Genomic DNA, 22258 nt, shown 5'->3' with positions numbered 1-22258 from the left:
GTGGATTGTTGGTTATCCTTATAATGAAACTGACTGTTTTATTAGAATATTTTGATGCTTGTGTGTTCCAACTTCTATTAGGGTAATTGAACTGAGCTCTATGTGCATAAATGTATGCATGAGCCAAACTTTAAATGTTACTTAGACATTCAAACTCCTACTTTATATCATACAGTACAGTAATATAGATGTTGGAGGTTGACACTTTCTCACAAAAAAAAAAATTATCAGAAACCAGCCTCACAATACCTTCATGGCATCTTGGCAGTATCAGGTACATATAACGAAGCATAAAAGTCAACCCGAAACCCTTCTATTAAGTTGCTACAAAAAATTATTATTATTTTTTTATGCAGTGGAATTTTCTACTGATAACGTACTAGGGCTGGGAGATACTATACTATACATAAAAAGATTATCTAGATATCTAAATCACCTATTGTAAATAAGATAATAAATTCGCTTATTGAGATAATAGTAAATCTATTGTAAATCAACTACAGTCAGTTATGGAAAGGTCCCTAACTAGTTGCGGAAATAATCAAGATAATATTGATTGTCAAGATGAAATGGTTGACACTATAGGTTTTACTATTATCGCACAGTTCTATAACTTACTGATTCCTTGACACAAGTGTAACTCAATAATTTTGCTCGATTTTTTTCACTGTTAGACATTGCTTCTGCGCGAGTTGACAGTATGCTGCTTCTTTAAACCAGGCACCCATGCAGTTAATAGAACTTAATACTATCTCTTTATAACTAAATAGAAAATTAATCAACTATTCATACAGTTAATGTATTTGGTCGTATTTTGTAATTTATTAATTATTTTGTAATTACATTGCTACACACTGCTAAGGAAGCGTAACTGGAACAGACCATTTTAAATTACAAATTATGCACAGAAGTATCTTCTCAACTGTTTTCTTCGTTTCATTTTCAATTCTTACACGCTGGCTGCTTTTACTACTTAACGATTTTGTTCACGTGTGTGCGCACAGACAGATGTAGATAGGTACACACGTACTGTACATAGATGAATAGACACACACAACACGCACACATTTTTAACAAAGACAATTTCAGTAAACCAGGCATGCGCCCACATTGCCCCACAACCATCTTTTGGCTGGTTTGAAAATTAATAATCTTAAAATTTGATTAGGAATCATAGAAATAAAAAGTATTGAAACAGAAAAGGTCACCTACACCTGAAAATATACTTTTGACCTAATTCCATCATTGCTATAGACTGAAGTAAGCCACTAGTACAGTATATCTTCAGGTTTAGGTGACCTCCCTTGTTTCTCTACTTTTTATTTCTATGATCCCTAATTGTACTTAAAGTTCCTAACTTTACCTTGCACTTGTGTGTTATACCGTTCGTAGGATAACATAAATGTTTTGTTGTTTGTATGTACATAGGCTGTACTTGGTGGTATATTGAAGGGATGTGGTAAACAGCTATTAGCTGCTGCCAGTATGAGTGTGTACTACCTGTTGGGACTACCAGTATCACTAACACTGGTGTATGTAGCTGATATGGGAGCTCTCGGCTTCTGGTTGGGATGTGCTGTGGGGAGTTTTGCTCAGGTACAGTATGATGTTAGATTATCCAGCTTAATGTTATTGTGTTTTGTGGCTGGTTAGCTGACACTGATGCTCATTGTGGTGCTGAGAACAAATTTCAGTTTGGAATCAAGAAAGGCCAGTAGTAACTATGTTAGACTGATAGAATCCTCTGTGTTCACATGTGGTTCATCTTTGTGTAAGTGTACTACATGTGTGGTACTGTGAAGTCCCTGTTCTGTGCAAACTACAAGTGATGTACCGCTAAAATTCAACATTGTCTTGCTAGAGTGCGAGCAATTTAAAAACTCACAAATTAAAGGGCGTGGCACCCAATTTACTCATGAGTATTCATTTCATTTGGGATGAATACTCGCGAGTGAAATGGGTGCCACGCCTTTTAATTAGCAAGTTTTTTAATAGTTCACACTCTTGCAAGATAACATTACATTTGAGTGGTACCATTATATGTCATCAGGGGTGTAGCCAGGAAATATTTTGGAAAGGGGTTAGAATTTGGAAGTGGAATATCTGGGAAATTCCCAGGGTATTCCTCTACAGACAGTTTCTAGATGAAAATTACGCATACGCAAAACCTGATCTTAGAAAGTACAGTAACATTAAAATTAGCTGTATGTGCATCTATCTAGCTGAAACCTACACTATGCTGTTTATGAACACTATAATCCTACTGTGTTATTAATGAAACTAGCTAATCTTCACTTCCGGATAACATGCTGATTCCCAACTTTAATCTTCTAGCACACCGCCCTACTCCGGGATCCACTCCTGAGCTTTTGCTGGCAAAGCATTATTCCGAGTAGAAACTTTAACATCATTCTTGGCTCTTCTCTCAACTTGTTACTAAATTGGCTTGTCCTCCAATACAGTCGGGCATCACATGCTCGCCTCATGGCACTAAAAATCGCATTAAACAAACATTCACAGCGTAAATATATCATATTCAATACTTTGTACTAACCTGACACGTGTATATCACGATTGCTACAGCTGCTGCCCTTCAACTAATATCCACCATTTTCACAATCAGATCTCCACTGTTTCCACAAGGTATTAGGGCACAATTGCTCATGTGATACACCCTATAGAATCATTTTGTTTCATCATTAATGATTCACCTTTAGTATGATTTGATTCTCAGGGGGCCGCAACACTGCGTATACCTACTAGAGAGTTCCAAGGCTGAAAGTTTTTAAATTTTAAATTGTGCTACTTCTAAAAACCAGGCATCATGCAGCAAACAAACCTAACTGGAATAGTGTACTAAACTAATATTTATTTTAGGTTTTGCTTTGTTGCTACATACACAATTGAATCATAGTAATTTGTATTTTGTAATTGATGAAATATTTTGTAATTCTGTAATTACATTGCTAAGGAGGCGTACCTCAAAAAAACCACTTTAAGCTACTAATAATGCACAGAAGTATCTTCTTAACTGTTTTATAGTTGGTCTATAGCATTTTATTATGCAAAATTCTCCAGGCAAAGCCTCAAAGCTGCTCTTCATTTTCATTCATGTATGTAGGGCTTTTCAAATTTGTTATACCCGGTAGTTTTGGAGGCCAGCTGTGTTGTTTTTCGGCTGTTTGACGTCCATAGAGCCCATTGGGAAAGGCCTTCACTGCATCCTTATAAACTCACTTCAACCGTATTTCAAACTGGCACGTATCAACCACCAAAGCTTACCTGCCTGGAAGTTTAATACTATGGCCTTTATTTCTCTCATACCAACAAAGTTTTGCTCCCGTGGGTGTGGAAGACAAACAAATATACAAACACACACCCACACTTTTCGGAAAACATTTCAATAAACCAGGAGTGCACCCACAACTGGCGCCGGCCTTTGGTCAGCTGTGGGCGTGCCTGGTTTAAAAATTTTACCACTGAAAAGGGGAGCCATCCAAACCCCCCCTGCCTATACCCCTGGTTGTCCATCTAGCATGCTACATCTCAAGTAGCATTTGCTACTTTTGTCTCTTTAACTTCTGCTCCCAACAGTCAATTAACACAGTAATGTGTATACCTTAGAAAAGATTGCATTGTTAAAGAGAAGAAATGTATGTAGTTATAGAGTATTCCAATTGACTCTGATATCTTTTTATGTGGCACGGGAAGAAGTTCCCTGTGTCATTATCAATGCTATGGTAACTCATACACAGAAGAGGATTTACAATTATAATGATGACATTGTTTATATGTATAGGCACAAATCAATGCTGGTGTATTAATGGAAGACCATGATAAGACAGCTAACAGTGAATTAAGATCAATGGAGGAAGAAGATATGACTACAAGTGACACTGATGATGATATAGAAATGCGAGCTCTTATCAGTGAAGAAGAATCACATAAGGTATAAGTGGCACATGTGTACACACTAGAGTGAGTCAATACTAGAGGTGCACCGATGTGAGTTTTAGCCAATATTCCAATAACCAATATAAAATACAGTGTATTATTATTTAGCTGATTAACACAGCCAATCCGATATGGTAGCATAGACCATTTCTCTAACAATTTACACTCTAAAATTTAGTTATAAAGTGACAGTGTGGGCTTTAATCAACAGATGACATTACATAAACAGGAATTGCTAGGATACTACTAGAGCACGAGTGCCCATAAATAGATGTTTATGTATATCTGTATCTGCTGCTTGTTTACACGTGTTACTGATCCGATACCGATATACAAAAACAAGGCCGATATAGCTAATAACCTCTAGTCAATACACATGGTACAGCCAGGTGCTTGGATATACAATTAAACCAATAATCTGTTTTGGGGAGCACTCATACACATATAATTATACGTATACATATATACTTATAATGGTGTCTCAAGAGAATCTAGAGTTGGTATAGTGGAACCTCAGTTATCTGAACCAACTGGGACCAGGGGTGGTCAATAAGTCTGAAAAGTCCATATCTCTGAAACTGTGTATAAATATTAAAATAGCATAAGAACATTGGTAAAAAAATATCAGTATTATTGAACTACCCTAATAGAACAGTCATTACTCTAATAGAGCAGTCTTTTCTGTAGTTCGGTTTAACCAAGAATCCAGATGAGTGGGGTCCAGATAACTGAGGTTCCACTGTATACTTTACTGCTACAGTAATATTTGTTAAGGAACAAAACACTTTGTTATATGTGTATGTCCTTTTATAAGTTAAATGGCATCAATACCTGTATATCTTAAGTAGAACCTCTTTGTACACTTTGAGATGAATGGATCTTGGTGATATTGCATGAAACAGATCCACTGTATTGTTTCTTTAATCAAACATGGTAGAGAATGATGTTCATGATCAATGATATTGTTAGATAGCCACTCTAGCCATTTAGCTTATATGTGACCGGATCTGCAAAAACCCGACACAATAGCGCAAACCTAAATTTCCAGTATAAAGCATTGAAAACAATTGGTGAAATATTTGGCATATTATTGAAAAAATTCCGTAAATTTTTTGAACGTCTCTTTTGTAGTGAAGGAAGAGATTAGCAATGAACACCTGGATATCATCTTATTCACCTACTCAAGAGGAGTTAGAAAATCTTTGTTTCGTTGCAGTAGACCCAAAGATATGCAAGTTATGAGCGTTTGTTTACATCATGTCGAAGCAATAGTACGCGATCGATTTTTCGTCACATATTTTGCCTTTGTATCCAGTGAAGAAAGGCAATAAAAGGACAAACTTACCTAGTAAATGATTCCCCTATTCATGGCGAACACAATAGTGGAAATTTCAGTCCAGTACATCCATTCTTTCGTAAGTTACAACCGTTATAGTAAGCGCCTGTAATTTATTTTCCCTATACTTGCTGTACAAATTGATTTTTCTATTGTTGCTACTTTGTAGGGCTGTAACTCCGAAAGTTATTGGCATATGAGGCTGAAACTTTGCTAGAGAATACACTTGGCTAAGTAGATTATAAATATTTAATAAACAGGAATTCGAAAAATGTGCTATTGTGTCGGGTTTTCACAGATCTGGTCACATATAGTAAGAAATCACTGGAACAATATTTCATGACATAATGGTGACATCATTTATAGGCACAGATTAATCATGACCAAATAAATTCACCAGCTACACACAATGGTGAATTAAGTTTAGTGGAAGAAGATGCAAGTGTCACTGATGATGATATTGTGATGAGAGCTCTTGTTAGTGAAGAAGAAAACAACACAAGTGATGAAGAAGATGAGACAACATCTCCTATTAAACTATTACTGATCAGAACTCCATGGTATATTATTGGACTAGTAATACTAATAACAGGAGTAGTCCTCAGTCAATATACTATACATGTACCATACCAGGCTCAATGTGATGATGTACATAGTAACAATTTGACTAATAATACTAATTTAACGATGGAGTATCTGTCTTATCAATTATAAATTTTATTCAATCAGATGTATATTGTATATTACATTTTAATATATTATTTTAATGTATATTAGCTATATTACGTATGTATTTGTTACAGCTGTATGTATAACTTTCACAACTCCACTTTAGTTGTTATCAAGTATCCTGTAATTCTTTCAGTGCTTAGCAAGGAAAAATGATGATAAAGAAATAACACTATCTATAAATTGCATACAAATTTCAAATATACTATAATTCAGCAGCTTAATGTCATACAAGTTATACAGTGCACATATCACTGTATGCAACACTTATGCTTAATCTTATTGTAGGTTTCTCTGGATCTTTTCCGGTACCTGCGTATGGACCATATATGGGAACTATTATGAGTAGATTGATCTCAGAGCAGTAGACATGATATCGGTGCAGTGGTAGTTCCACTATAAAGTGTATTGTTACCACTTTTGCTATGTGTAATGTTGAAGCCTTGGTGATCTATGCCCGGTACCATAATTCCTTGCAGCATGTCTCCATCTGTTTTTGCTACCTTAGTCTATCATTATTCTTTATCCATCATCATTCTTTATCCACACATCTCCATTTGCAGAAGTGAATGAATTCACCTGATATGAATTGGCATAAGTTGAAAGAGAGATTGTATAATCTCGGTGCAAGACTCTTTTCATCCAATGAACCTGCCTTGACACAATGGTTGATTTCACAGGATTGTTCCATGCTGGCCAAAATAATGCTGAAAGTATCCAGCCAGTGGGGTCATTCACCTGGCTTGATGTGAAGCATGGAAAGTGGATTCCCAGTGCCGTAACTTTGAAATCCAGCAAGTGGTATATGAATCACAACCATGTTTGTAGTCATTACGTCTCTTCTCCAAATTTTAAAGTGATCAGGTCACTATTTAATGTTTTTCATAAGTGCCCGCATGCATATATACTGCCATTCATGAAGGACGAATACACATAGATAGCTATATCTGAAGTGGATTATAATTTTGTGAATGTTGCTTTAGACCATAACTACCAGTGATGCAGAGAGTTGAGGTATGAAAATATACCTAGCTAGCTATATTTTGGCAAGTACCATAATAATAATAATAATGGTACCGCCCACCAGCCCACACTGATGAAAAACAGAAAAATAATCACCAAATAGTAGCCTTAGGGCAACACTTATACTGAGTAATGGGATTGGTCTTGATAGAGCTGTAAACATCTCCAAACAAATACTGTAACAGTGTAACCTGCTTTAGCTACCCTGAATATAATGCTACAGGTCTGTAGGTTGTGTACCCCAAACACTATAGCTGATAGTGGCCAGTATACAATAGCAATGCAATCAATATCATGACAGGAATGATGACAGCTATTGTATACAGAATACTAAAAGACACATTTTTCACATGTTTGGGTGGTATTGCAACCACTTTTGTACTGCCATGTAGTGCAAAGGATAGTTATATATGTGACTGAAGTAGGAATTACAGTAAATATCTACTAGTATAACTACAGGTGAAGCGACCTCGACCTCCCTTGTTTCATTACTTTTTTCCCTACATGAATTGTATTTTTCTTGTATTTGTATTATCAAGAATAAATAATGGAGAAGAGAGTATCTCCATCAAATATGAGCCCATAAAGTCCACAGTGCTAATTGTCCACATTTTAAGTTTAAAGAAGCAGGTGTCAAAGGGAGAAAAGGGCTTCTATCAAAACACACTAGGCAAATGAATAGGGCACTCTCTTCTCTATTGTTTACTCTTGGTATTATCCACACCATATAACCAGCTGACAGTTTTGAATACAAATTAATAATGTTAAGGACACTTGTGGAGCTTTATAACCAATTATCTATAACCATAACATGTAAGACTCTTGACTTAGGTTGTCCCAGGGAATTTTCGTGAAGTCATACAATATACCACAAAACATGGGAACATGACAGGCTTCTGTACGTGTTTATTGCACCACCAGCTGTGAAAAAATATTCCAGACTACCATGTTACCACAGGGCCATATGCATGATATGAAGCCACTACATGTACAATTACTGTTAAACATTTCTTCAAAGATTATTACGTTGTGTTTCATATACAGCATCATAAATGAGTTTACAATGTATAACACACATGGTGACAAGTAGTAGCAAATAGTAGCGGCAGCAAATCATCAAAGATACAATTGTCTTATGTGCTTATATACCAGTACATAAAGCTTTTACTAGTAAAATGCACGTGCATGCAGTTTGTGCTGAAATGACAAATCCTAATATATTATGCAGCTGTTACCATACGTGTAATAAACTATTAAATGTTCAAACATCAGTGTTTTGCTCCACATCAGTATTCGTGGTAGCCTTTAAATCTAAATTACCATAGCCATTTCTTGATTTTCTGTTTTTCTTGTACTTACACATGCCATACATGGCAATTACTATGACCAGGCCAATCAGTGCGGTGGAAACTACAATCAGTGCAGCCATGACTCCGTCATTTTTACTATGTGTCGTACTACCTCCTGTAATACTGCTGGTGTTGCTGTCAATAATGTAAGATTCAGGGTTTAGGCCAATTGCTGTCAGATATGCTACCCAGCTGTCATCGTCACGTGATTCTCTTACTCTGTACCATTCAAGAGTTGTCTCATTCTTAATCCACACATCTCCATTGACAGAAGTAAATGATCCAACAGTGTAATTTGTATTAGGCTTAGGATATTTACGGAAAGGTGGTAGCTTGACAGGTGGAAGACCTTTATCATTGAATGATCCAGTCTTAGTGCAGTAGTTGATCTCACAGGATTGTTCAATGACAGCTAAGTGTTGTGAATAACCAGTAGGACATCGACGTGGCCAGGTACTGGAATCAACTAAGCCTTTTGATGCTAATGGATTTCCAATCTGACAACTATGAAATCCAGCAAATGGGACTGACAGAGCATACCCCAGTTCATAGTCATCACTTACACATATCTGCGTGTCTAATCCAAATTTGAGATGATAAAAGTGATTTGGACACGATTTAGCCTGAGTGAGTGGATTTGCTGTGATGGAGTTGAATAGACCTCCAAATAGGTAACCAGAGTTATCAGAGACTTCCCCAGTAGCTACACACCAGTGTATCTGGTAATTACATGTGATGTAATTGTCATAGCAATGACGGAAGAATATGATGTGCCTACAAGTTCTGTGTTGCACATTTATTGATCCACTATGTAGAATAACAGACTCGTAACCATCTGGACAGGAATAGCCACTGGTTTTGGGATTTTTCTGAGACAAGAATGAACACTCACTGTAGCCAGGATCATAAGTTTGGTAAATGCCTCCAAATGTAAAGTTGTTTGCTTTTGCTTGACAGGATCCGTCATCAATATTTGCAGCAAAATAAAAGTTCTCAGAATTAGGGTCAGTACATCCATAATGTGTGCTGTGTTTGTAATAGGAATTGATGGCCTGTTCAACATACTGTGCTACTTCTAGGGTCAGTGTGGGTGGGAGTTCAGGTAAAGCTTCAGGAATGATTGCAAAATGTAGGGGAACTCCTTCCCTATCTATAGCTACTAGATTGTCATCTAATCCATCCTCCCAATAATCAACAGTAAAGTTACTCCTGTAGGGAGGTCCTCCATAAGTTTTTATGTAAGAGGAAGTTCGACTTGCTAAATAGGCAGAAAACGTTTTGTCATCGGTGGTGTGAGTGTACCCTGCACTGAAATGTATTAGGCCAAAAAAGTGTGCACTAGCAGAAGCCTTAATTGTTGTCCTTGTCTCTTCACTATTTGATAGATAGTTCTTAGTGACATAATCTTCTTGTCCTAGTATACCTCCAGCATGTACCGCAGTAATGTAGTGAGTACCATAGTCATGAACTAACAACTCTGACATGTAGTGTGCAATATCAATGTTGCTGTCTGTCATCTGGGTTGCAATATCCAACAGTCGCTGTTTTTAAACATTGGGTGTAACTTTGTACCAGGTTGGAGATGCACAACATAGACTTTTTGCCTGATTTGGACAAGAACACTGATGGATTGATCATTATACATGTTAGTCTTGGTGGTTGTGTGCTCATATGAAAACTTCCCACTAATTTTTGAAAATATGCTATGCCCTTCGGCATTAATAGATGTTGAGGTCATGCTGGAATGTTGATTCCAGTGTTCAAATAGTTGAGAAATGATCTCACTTTCACTCTGCTTAAGAGGAGTTGTGAAGCACCCATCAGGCAGCAGAAGCTTTCCATCATTTGTTAGCTGACAGCTACTGTAATCATATTCAAAAACCAAAGCCATGTCCTTGTTACGAAGATTGTCCCAACCAATTCCAGGTAGCACTTCCATTCTGTTTACACCAGATGTAAGCTCACAAGACTCTGCTCTTGTTGCAATTACACTGTGCAGATGTACTAACATCAGTGAACAAAGCAACATACTATAGTATACAGCCATTACAACTATCATCTACAACAGTATTAGTCAGAACTGGCCAGTTGCAGTTTGTCTCATGCTTTTATATGCTGTCAAGACTGTGGTAAGGGGACTTTTTATGTGATAATTTTTTTACAGTACTGCCCATAATATTATATGTTTATCACACCTGTAGTATGTCCAGGATGTGTAGAATGTGTGTGTGTGTGCAAGCACACAACTATGTACATAGGTCATGTGTTTGGTATGTTCTTATCTGTTTTACCAGTTTGGCACTGTAGGGAGGCAGAGCCTGTATGGTACTTATAATGTGATGTACAGATCTTAAGTTCTGTACTTGATTTATTTATTTATTTATAAGGCTTTACAGCACAAATGCTGGAAGTCTGTAGGACTCCTGGTCCTACAGTGTGTTTAATGTTGTTACAGAAAGTGTGTATGAAAAAGTGGAGAAAGGAGAAAAATCCATGACTGGACCTGGGCAGCCTCAAACCCGCAGTCATCCAATTAATGCTTGAACACTTACAGGAGTCTACCAGGCGGTCAGGATGTCTTCCCCTAGTATACGTATGTATCCATAGGAATCTTGATTTTCATGTGTATGGTTTGACTAACTATTATATTGTGCTTACTTATAATAATGATATTGGCAAGGAATACTCACTGTTCAAAAAGGCGGGCAAACTCTTGATTATCCAGTTGTATTATTAGATGATAATAATTTTAATTTATCACAGTAGCAATAATTCCTTACCAACTTTCACACTGCTAGTATTAACATATCAAGGGTTATCTGTAACAAGATTATGGTCACAAATGCTAACTATTTCATTGGTTATTATTGCTAACTAGCTACTTCATTAGTTAATTGCTTAGGTGATTTCCCAAAACTTTCCCTTATACATAATTGGTTGTAAGTCACATGTCTAATAACACCATGTGAATGCACACACATACTTGGAACCACTTTTGTACAGCCAAGCTGTTTTTGCATGGTTTCTCTTAACAGAACATTGAGTTATATTAATATAAATAACAAATCGTTTTTATTGAAATTATAGTGCACAGTTACAAAAGTAAAGATACACAATACTAATGTTTAGATGAATAGAATGTGTCCTATACTGTCTTTACTTTAGTGTGTCTTACTTACAGTCAATAACACACGCCAAGCTATCACATAATTATGCTCTAGTAAACAATTACAATTGTAGTATGCATGAAAATAAAATGAACTTCAAACATTATTAAAATGTATATTCCTTTAAAACAGACTATACCTATTGTGCAGTACCGTAAGCTAGCCTTATTAAAGATACTAATGTGCTCCTAAACTTGAATTAAATAATTATATAAAGTTCTGTCTATTATAGTTATACATTAACTACATTTTGTTTGTTTGTTAGGATTGAATTACATAAGTGCAGTACTATACACATGCAATGATTAGATTATACACTTTAGTTCTATCGTAAACAAATTGTTGATGGTTCACAGCTACCCCATTAATCTACCTGGCACTCCGCATGACAATGAAACATTTAGCTAAATGATTTCACTGCTATTATGAGTTAATGCCCTCCCATACAACTCTTGCTGCTATACTAGAACATGCATGGATGGTTCTCTTAGACTATTTTAATTTTGGAATATTTTGAGCCGGCTGCTTTTTTTTATGTGTAAACAACTTTATTACAACTACATCAAGAGAAAAGTAAGAGACTTACTATGCCAGACTAACTGTAAGCTCAAACATTTGTGTACTAGATCATGTTGTAATTACGTATACCCAATTGATTGTTGAGGTACATTCTCATGGAAACATCATAGTACAGCTGTATCAGTCCCATGTTTGTAGCAACCATCAATATCTCTTCATGCAGCAGCTGGCTGTAAATGGGTGTTCATTCTGTATTGTAATTGTCTGCTGAAATACTGTATGATTGGCTTTCCTAAAACTTTAGACTGTAAACAACAGAAAGAATAAGATATATATCATATATCCAACTGTCTGTACATAGTGTTAATATATATATTTTCCTATAAAAAGCTGCAGTGTTTATCAGCTTCATGCAGTAGCATAGACTGTTTTTCTCACATTCTACTATGCCAATTGTAGCTATTTTAAGCATAATCTCTTGTTTATTAAATCCTTTCTTATGGAAGTTTTATTATTATGAAAATGAATTATATCTCTTGTTTATTGTTATAGACTTTTAGACTCCTAACATGTATAATGATATAATATGAATTATTTACAAAGGACTGGTATAATATTTCATAAGTATTGATAACACATGTTGTAAACGCTTACAGTGTGTATTGACAATGAATGAGATAAACAACTACAGTATAATGTTTTTGACTTCACGTTTTTACTTTCACAGAGGTAGCTAAATTAAATGAACATATAGTCCATAGCTCTTAACAATAGAAGTCAAGTTCATTGTTAATATTGAGTTGGCTTTTCCAAATGGCTATATACACACTTGGACAATCTGTTACATGCAATGAAACCTCATTTATATAAGTGACCGGGCCTGCAAAAATAGGGCACGTGGGCACAAATCACACCATATCACAAAACAAGTCATATCTGACTGAGTATTGGGATAGAATATGTATATTTTTGTTCTAGCTTAGCTAATTGTGTTACAGAGACAATTAAAATGTGTAATAAGTACGCAGCTGTGCATTAGCGTTGCTATGACCTATGTACGCAATTTGTCACTATGTACTAAACACGCGTCAACACTAATTAATGTTGCTTGTCAGTTTAACCCGGTCAGCAGGTCTTACCCTGTTGTGAGCGGGTTGCCACCGTCAACAGATGGTGGTTGTTTTGGTAGGTGTGCAGGGTTCCATGGATTCTTCTATTAATTCTCAAATAGGCCCCTTTTCAACAATTTTACATGATGTATACAGCATGTTTTACTACAAAGGCTTGGAGGTAGGAATGCTTGGGGATTCTAACATTCTCTGAAGCCACAAGAATTTCCGCATGCCAAAGAAAGGCAACTGCCTTTCCCTCCTAGCCATAGGAACCGTAAAACCCTGGGATATTCCCTGCACACCCACCACATAGAATGTCCTCAAATCAAAACGATTTCCAGGTTGGTGTAGATGTTTGCCGCATCGCACTGAACTGTTGAACTGCTTGTATCAAACTGAACCATGTTGAACAGCTCTGGAGTGGACCTGCTAGGGATAGTTCAATCTAGTTCTACATACCCAATATAAACAGTTGTGACCTTGCAATTCAGCTTAGTTCTAATAAACAGAATAAGATGTGAAAAAAAATACAGCTAAAATGCATATGGTGACTAATGATGAAATGAGGCGAGCAGGAGTTCTCCTGTGCATGTTGCTCACTCCTTAACCCAAGTAGTAAAATTATAAGCGCTGGTAACAGGGGGTCAACAGGGGGTCAGGTTATGCTCCCCTGGTAAAGCTAGACCATCTGAGATTGACTGTGAGAGCAATTTAAGTTGTTAAATTCTATCAAAGTATTGTATTAAAAATTTGCTTGACTGCATGTTGTATCAGGGTGAGTGTTCTATATTAGGGTGACTGCTCCACTAGAGTATATCGATCTTGCTTGACCAGTTTCTGAAAAGTAAACCTCAGTAGCTATCCACTTGGAGCTGCACTGGATGGACTCTTACTATGTACACTATAAGTTGAACTAAATAGCATACAAACCCTGTTAATGGATGCTTTCAATGCATCTAATGGTCCAACATAACTTCCAGTTCAGTGACTTCAGATACAAATACCTAGTGAGGCGGCTGCCTCACCTGCCTACACTGTAGCTACACCTCAGCAGGGACACAATTAATATGTAACTGATATCGGATCTACACCTGTAGCAATTAGAAGGTGGATTCATTGTCTGTACTAGCTAGCTCTATAAATGCTTCAAAGAATCTGCTGAAAGTGTGGCGTAAGGAGGTTTGTACTATGCATTATGCTGACTGCAGGATGAATGCTATAGGTTGCCATTGGAGAATAAGTGGACTTCAAGCGTTGTGCCATTGTGATTAAAAATGAAGACTGGTGTTGGGTTATATAGTCTGTGTGAGGAATAGTAAACATCGGTGCTGCTCAGCATTATAGCATCTCTTGAGTAGGAGACACTAAACCATTCATGTAGAGTACTGCACAGTTACCTGGAGTATGTGTGTACTGTATGTCCGTCCCATTTATCCCTCAGACTCTGCAGTAACAGATGAGGTAGTGGAGCTGGCTGGTGGCCGTAAACAAAAGAACAAATGCAGGTTACCATGGGAGATGTGGTCAGCTGTGCTATTATTGTACACCTGCTAAGTGTCTACAGGTTACACCAATCTCGAACACAAGAACCACAGGCTGCATTACAAGTATGTGGCAACTTTATAGTGTCTATTCACCTCAGTGACAACTCTGGAATGGTCAAACTCAAATCGTACCTGACTTCTTCCAATTCTAGCCAATGAAATTGCAATTACAACTTTTTCACTGCTGTCAGTGAAATACGGAATAAATTTCACTGCTACTATTGAGACTTTTGTATGGGCAGTGAAACTGGTATGGTATTAAGGCTGAAAATTGCAGCTGGGGCTATAGTACAATAGCTTTAAAAGTTTGAAACATAGACAATTGTATGTGCTCACATGCCTGCTGTAGTTATGCTCAGGACTTACATACCAGAATTAATAAAACAAAGAAAGGGATCTTGGTACAAAGATGATGCTAATATTAATTTTCAAGTCAAACTAATTCTTAAATCGACAAATGCACATATCCGTACATGAAATATCATGTTCCAAAGCAAAACTTACAATAAGAATATTATATCATCAGAGACTTACGTACAGGTTGGCTGAGTGAATTAAGTCCACTATGTGAAGAAATAGTGCATCATTTAGTATATAGCATGGGAATATTTAGTTAATATTATATCTATTCCAAAATAGCCAAGCTGTTAACTAGAACAAAGCAATATTATACTATAGTATACAGCCATTGCACGTATTACCCACACAGTACTAGTCTGTTGAAGGTAAACTGGCCAGTGGACGTCTGGATTCAGTGGACTGGAATGGTGGACTAGAATGGAATTGTGGAATGGAACGGTATTTAGGTAATTTCAATTAGTGATCACCTCTTTATAAAGATCACCTTCTAACAAAGACCACCTGTTTAGCTACAAAGACCGTTTTACTTTAACATCTGAATTGTTGTTTTAGAGTGTATGCCTATAAGACAGCCTTATCAATGCATTGTGTGCTACATCATACATGTCATGTCTAGAAAAGCCAGAGTGATATCTGATTTATGATGCAATACAGTAGTAATAACTACCCCATACAAAAGCAGCTTGGCGCTATACAAAGAAAAGATGTATCCACAAAACTAAAAGCAACTGTCAACTAAAGGAGCTGATATCCGGTGATGCCAAGAAATGAATGTTTGGCAACTAAATATAGCCAATTTATAATAATCTTGGTCCTTTATCATTGATTTGTTCAGTCTGACTGTATTCCTAATTAATTCCCTGTAAATCTAATTGGTTAGTAAATTGGTACCTTTCCCAATAGTCTTTGTAGATCTAGAGGTGAAAAAAGGCGGCTAAATTACTAGCCAATTAGAGTTACAGGGAATAGGAATGCAGCAAGACTGCACGAATCTATGATAAAGGACCAAATTTTTATAAAGTACAGCTAGTTAGTTGTTGGTATTAACATTCATTCCTGGCCTCACCTGATATTAGCTCCTCTAGTCGTCAGTTACTTTTAGTTTGATGGGGGATGTCATTTTGTACAACCAAACTGTTTACATGGGGGTGTATTGCTGTATTACAAATCAGACATCACTCTAGGCATGTGGCACACAACTGATATGGGGACACACTCTAAAACAACAGGATAGCAGCAATTTCAACATTAAAGTTAAATGGTCTTTATAAAGAGGTAGTCTTGTTAGAAGGTGGTCTTTATAAAGAGGTGACCACTAATTAAAGTTACCAAAGTTCCGTTCCATTCCAGTCCACCACCATTCCATTCCACTGAATCTAGATGCCCCTGGCCAGTTGCAGATTGCTTGTACTTTTATAAATTATGCTGTCAAGACTGTGGTAAGGAGATTTTTTATGTGATAAGTATTAACTAGCCATTACATACAAGTATGTTACCATTTTGTTCTTTATTGTAATTTTGCGTAATTTTGCTCTTATTCTCACTCTTAATGTGTTCCTAGGATTAGTAACAGCACCCCTAGGAATAGGAACAGTGTCCTTAGGATTAGGAACAGTGTCCTTAGGATTAGGAACAGTGTCCTTAGGATTAGGAAAAGCGCCATTAGGATTAGGAAGATGCACGAGTCAGATCAGGATAACATTTAATATAATAATATACGTATAGAGTGATTTACATTTGTGACCTTTAAATATGGCAAAAAATAAATGGCAGCTAGCACCAGTGGTATGGTGGTTAGGAACACTACTTTTCAGACTGGAGGTCCGCGGTTCATGCGTCCATCGATATCGTGACAACTTTTTTGTTCCTTTTTAGTACTTTTTGGTGGTGTCATATATTAGTTCTGGCTTGTGATAAGTGTGAAAGGATGTGGTAAATATAATATACTCAATGTAGTGACATCTGTGTACCATTTATTTTGTGACTTCACATTTGTAATTGTCTCAACTGTGGGTTGTTTTTAGAGTGTGACTGTATTGAAATAAAAACAATAGGTAGATATCTACTGTAAATACTAACAGATTTGTACATAATTACAAGAGTGAGATGTGTGAGTTACGTATAATTATGATTATGTGAAAGTTTTTAAATAAATAAATATGAAACCTAGAGTAGCCAATCCAAGAGACAGGTATGACATCAATTAATGTTAATTGCAATCATTTTGTAGCCACCAATTTTGTTTAAAACACTCTTTAGTCCTCACACTGGTATAAAATTATATGAGTTATGATTTTATCTTGTAACACAAGCAACATAGTGATCTTCACAGACAAATACTAACACAATGTCAAACAATGCAATAAAATGGTTATTACAAAAGTACAAACTGTGGTAAACCTTATTAGCTTTGAGGCTTTGTCATGTGACAAACCTACATCTAAACATTTACAAAATTATTTATCAGGGGTATTTTCATGACTATACTATTAGGTAATGCAACACAGTGTATTGCAAATACATAACTCTCAGCATGCAAAGTCCTTTCAAATCTGTGCACATGATGTGAAGCCAAAGCATACATATCCATTCCACAGACGACAGTTATTACAGGTTTTTGCAATTGAATTCGGCGACTTTGCAATTGAATTCGGCGACTTTGCAATTGAATTCGTCCCGTTTGCAATTGAGTTCGTCGCTTTTGCAATTGAATTCGTCCCGTTTGCAATTGAATTCGTCGGTTTTGCAATTGAATTCGTCCCGTTTGCAATTGAATTCGTCGCTTTTGCAGTTAAATTCTCGGTTAAATTCGTCCATAACAAGAATAGCAGCTGGAGCAAACATGAAAACATGATGTAGCAGCTGCTACAAGAACTTGTTCAAGTACAACAGTAGTAAACAACTCTTTATAAGGCAATAATTCTTCCTCTACAGCCTCTCCAACAACATTCCAAACTCTACTACGCCATTCGCGATGGGTGTGGTCACTCGCGAGCAAGCTAATTAACTTGTCAGACAGGTATCAACTTCGCGTACTACCAGTTTCAATTACCTTCTAGTGTCTCAAGTGTAACTCTCCAAGGCATAAATAGTTCATCTCTTAATGAACGGGTTGGTTTCTTGGAGCCGTTTTGTTTATGACGAATTGTAATGCAAACGCGACGAATTCTATTGCAAAACCGACTAATTCAACTGCAAAAGCGACGAATTCAATTGCAAAAGCGACGAATTCAATTGCAAACGGGACGAATTCAATTGCAAAGGCGACGAATTCAATTGCAAAAACCTGTATGAATGTTTCATTATTGATAAAGTAAAATAAATTTTCAATGTAAGCATGGACCATTTACTGGAAGAACCCCCTTAAGATATTTAGAAGCACATTATTATAAGCACAAGATGTTTATGTACTACATTATATAATTATTATTATTATATGCAAATAGCATGATGCGTACATATTCAGCATAGTCTTCAGCATGTGTGCAGGGGCGGATCCAGAGTTTGGAAAGAGGGGGGGCACCTTTCTGAAAAACAGTTGAAGACCAAAAAAAACTTGCTGAAAACCAGTTGAAGACCAAAAAAAAAAAAAAAAAAAAAAAAAAGGTCACGACAATAATAGCTAGTTATACTTACCAACTATATCACGTCTGTTATGTAAAATAAAATCCTATTTGTAGCTTCATAGGTAAGCTACACTGCCTCATGAACATTGTGACTGCTTTATTAGAGTAATTGACTGCTCTATTAGAGTATCTCGATCTTGTATGCAATTTCTTGAAGGGGGGGGGGGGCATTTGCCCCAAATGCCCCATCCTGGATCCGCCACTGTGTGTGTGCAGGGTTATAGTTATATACTAAAAGTGTGTGCATTTCAAATTGTATATGCAGCATGCACAACACATTTAGACATCAGTGTTTTGTTCCATATCGCTACTGGTAGTAGCCTTGGAATCTAAATCACTGTAGTCACCTTTTGATTGTCTCTTCCTGTACTTGTACATGCCATACAAAGCCAGCACTATAACAAGACCAACCAGGGCTGTTGAGACAACAATCAATGCTGCAGTAGTTCCATGATTACTATGGTCTGTTGTGTCACCACCAAAATTGATCTTGCTGCTATTAGTAACCATGCTGCTATTTGTAATCGTGCTACTATTGGTAATGAGGTAAGCATCAGTAGTGACTGTTATGATGTGTCGCATAGCCTGAAGTACTGGTACTGTTGGAAATGACATAGGCTTCCTTTTCCAAGCCGATAGCTCTTAGATAATCATGCCAGAGTTCGTCAGCACCTGATTCTTTTACTTCTTTCCATTCCAGAGTTGTTTTGTTCTTAATCCACATGTCACTATTGAATGAAGTGAACAAGGAAGTGTAGGAATCTGTATTGGGGCTAGGATATTTACGAAATGGAGGTAACTTGACTGGTGGGAGACCCTTTTCATCCAATGAATCAGTTTTTGTACAGTAATTAATCTCACAGGATTGCTGTTCTACAACAGCTAAGTGCTGTGAATAACCTTTGGGACATCTTTCAGGCCACTTTTCAGGGTAATCTTGAGTACGTGTATATGAATTTAAAGCTAGTGGATTCCCACTAGCACAACTTATAAAACCAGCAAATGGAACAGATAAAGCACTACCAAGATCATAGTCATCACTTACACATACATGAGCATCTAATCCCAACTTCAGTGGATAAAAATTATGAGGACACAATCTAGTTTTAGTCAGTGGATTTACTGCAATAGAGTTGTATGTGCCACCAAATAAGTAACCTGATTGGTCATGGACCTCTCCAGTAGCTACACACCAATACATCTGATAGTTGCATGTAACAAGATGATCACTGCAATGTTTGAAAATGACAATCTTTTTACATGTTCTTTGTGTTATACTTTTTGATCCACTGTGTAGTCTGACAGCTGTATAGCCAGAAGGACAAGTAAAGTCATTAGTTTTTGGATTTTTTTGAGACAGATCATTGCACCAACCAACTGTTGCAGGACTAGTGATTTGATAGACACCTCCAAATGTGTAGTTGTTTGCCTTAGCTTTGCATGATCCATCATCAATATTTGCAGCAAAGTAAAAGTTCTCAGCATTAGGGTCAGTGCATCCATAATGTGTGTTGTGTTTGTAGTATGAGTTGATGGCCTTCTCTATGTAATTTGCTAGCTCCATTGTATGTGTGGGTGGGAGCTCAGGAAAAGCTTCAGGAATGATGGCAAAGTGGAGGGGAATTCCTTCCCTATCTATTGCTACTAGATTATCATCCAGTCCATTCTCCCAGTAATCAACAGTAAAGTTGTTCTTGTAGGGAGGCCCTCCATACGTCGTAATATAAGATGATGTTCGCCTACTGAAATAGTCATCAGTATTTTTTTGATCAGTAGTATAACTAAAGCCTCCACCAACAAAACTTATAATGTCTGAAAAGTGGAAGGCAGCTGACACTCGAATGGAATTTCGTTTCTCCTGACTTTCCAACAAATCAGTTTTGTCAACATAGTCTTCTAGTGCTAATATACCTCCAGCATGTACTGCAGTAATGTAGTGAGTACCATAGTCACGAATTAGAAGCTCTGACATGTAGTGTGCAATATCAGTGTTGTTGTTTGTCATCTGGGTTGTAATTTCCAACAGTCGTTGTTTAAACATTGGGTGTAACTTTGTACCAGGTTGGAGATTCACCCTATAGACTGTTTGTCTAATTTGAATAAGAATGTGGAATGATTTGTGATTATACATATTTGTCTTGGCAGATACATGTTCAGCAGAAAACTTCCCACTAATTAAGGAAAATATACTGTGTCCTTCAATGTTTATAGATGCTGATGTCATGCTGGTATAATTACTCCAATGATCAAACAATTGAGAAATAATCTCAACGTTACTTTTCTTAACAGGGGTGGTATAGCTTCCATCAGGCAGTAACAGCTTGCCATCATTTGTTAGTTGACAGCTACTGTAATCATATTCAAAAACCAAAGCCATTTCCTTGTTACGTAAGTTGTCCCAGCCGATTCCAGGTAGCACTTCCATTCTGTAAACATTAGGTGCCAGCTCACAAGACTCTGCCCTTGATGCAGTAACAATGTGCAGATGCACCAGCAAAGCCAATAAAGGCAACATGCTACAATATGCAGCCATTGTTTTGTACAAAGTTGTTGAATGCAAACTGATCATGATGCAGTGCAGCACACTAATTTATACTTATAATTTGTTAGGGGAATTTATATCCTATATTTAGTAGTTACACAATTGTCCATTTTTGGTTAGCTATGGTTATTTGATATAAAAATATATATCCCACAATCACACAATGCAGGGATAGCAACTGTACAAAGTTTTTATTATGCACACAATTTTATTTGTAAGAAGCAGTAAAGCACACGTGTAGATACAGTAATTTGCAATACAAGCAATTAATTTTCACAGTTTATAATTATAATTGTGAATTGTAGTTCTATATGACACTATGTGTTACTGTATCCACTATATAGGATTTGACCATCCTTGTGTCAATTGTCAAGATCTACGTCTTTTAATATTCAGATTAATTAGTAATTACCTCAGTCAGTGGTCAATGCCACCTCCCCCAATGAGTTTAGTAAGAACCTGATGGACAGGAGCTACACGTGCTGATATTCAAATTATACACTATCCACCAAAGAAACATTTTAAGCAAGGGATTCTGGACACATAGTTATACAGCAACTCAAAAAGTCTAGACTGGGTGGATAGCTAGATAACTTGTGGTGTAGGCAAATGCTGAGTGAAGGAGCCCCACATACACCAACCTGAGACCTTGAATGCTTCCTGCATTCAACCTGTACCTAAACAGTGTGACTTCTTGTGCTGTTAAATGTATGTCTTATAAAAGATAGTAAGTCTTTCCAAGAAGCTAACCAGAGCAGTGGAAATGGATAACGGAAAGTGGAAATGGAAAACGGAAAGTGGAAATGGAAAACAGAAATGGTCAAATCACCATAATTATAAATGTACCATAGAGTAAAACCCTTGTTTAGTGGCCACCTCTTATCTGTACTAAGACCATATTGTAATTAGATCTCAAAAGGTGGCTAAGGACCACTTTGTGGTCACCTTTGATAAGACCACATCATCTATACCTGGTAATATTTGGTAAGCTTCAAAC

At 36.8% G+C, this 22258-nt stretch overlaps 2 protein-coding genes and 1 pseudogene across 3 annotated transcripts in view; 1 reads left to right on the top strand and 2 right to left on the bottom strand.

The window, feature by feature from the left end:
• The window catches only part of LOC136259167 (multidrug and toxin extrusion protein 1-like), a 14454-nt gene extending 8300 nt beyond the window's left edge, over nucleotides 1-6154 (top strand). Inside the window, exons 14-17 of one of the 2 annotated variants that reach the window (XR_010703231.1) lie at nucleotides 1429-1596; nucleotides 1654-1771; nucleotides 3800-3949; nucleotides 5657-5795. Coding sequence is in view for 1 of the 2 variants with exons in the window: in XM_066052610.1 (XP_065908682.1) it covers nucleotides 1429-1596; nucleotides 1654-1710; nucleotides 3800-3949; nucleotides 5657-6004 (723 nt within the window). In the remaining variant the exon portion in view is untranslated. Of the gene's footprint in view, nucleotides 1-1428; nucleotides 1597-1653; nucleotides 1772-3799; nucleotides 3950-5656 lie in introns of both variants that reach the window. The other variant, XM_066052610.1, reaches the window with a different exon arrangement.
• A 1882-nt stretch (nucleotides 6155-8036) lies between these two features.
• Nucleotides 8037-10482, bottom strand: LOC136258003 (macrophage-expressed gene 1 protein-like; annotated as a pseudogene).
• Nucleotides 10483-18681: 8199 nt separating this feature from the next.
• On the bottom strand, nucleotides 18682-21266 carry LOC136258942 (macrophage-expressed gene 1 protein-like). Its single transcript, XM_066052331.1, has one exon. It carries the CDS (start codon nucleotides 21250-21252, stop codon nucleotides 19273-19275), a length of 1980 nt encoding a protein of 659 aa, XP_065908403.1. The 5' UTR covers nucleotides 21253-21266; the 3' UTR covers nucleotides 18682-19272.
• Between the last annotated feature and the right edge of the window lie 992 nt (nucleotides 21267-22258).

The sequence above is a fragment of the Dysidea avara genome, chromosome 6 (assembly GCF_963678975.1).
Source record: "Dysidea avara chromosome 6, odDysAvar1.4, whole genome shotgun sequence".
Taxonomy (NCBI): Eukaryota; Metazoa; Porifera; class Demospongiae; order Dictyoceratida; family Dysideidae; genus Dysidea; species Dysidea avara.
The sequence above is the reverse complement of the archived record's forward strand: the minus strand, read 5'-3'. Positions and strand labels throughout refer to the sequence as shown.

Excerpts from the sequence above, each read along its gene's own strand:
- LOC136258942 (XM_066052331.1), bottom strand. The coding sequence starts at position 21,252 with ATGGCTGCATATTGTAGCATGTTGCCTTTATTGGCTTTGCTGGTGCAT.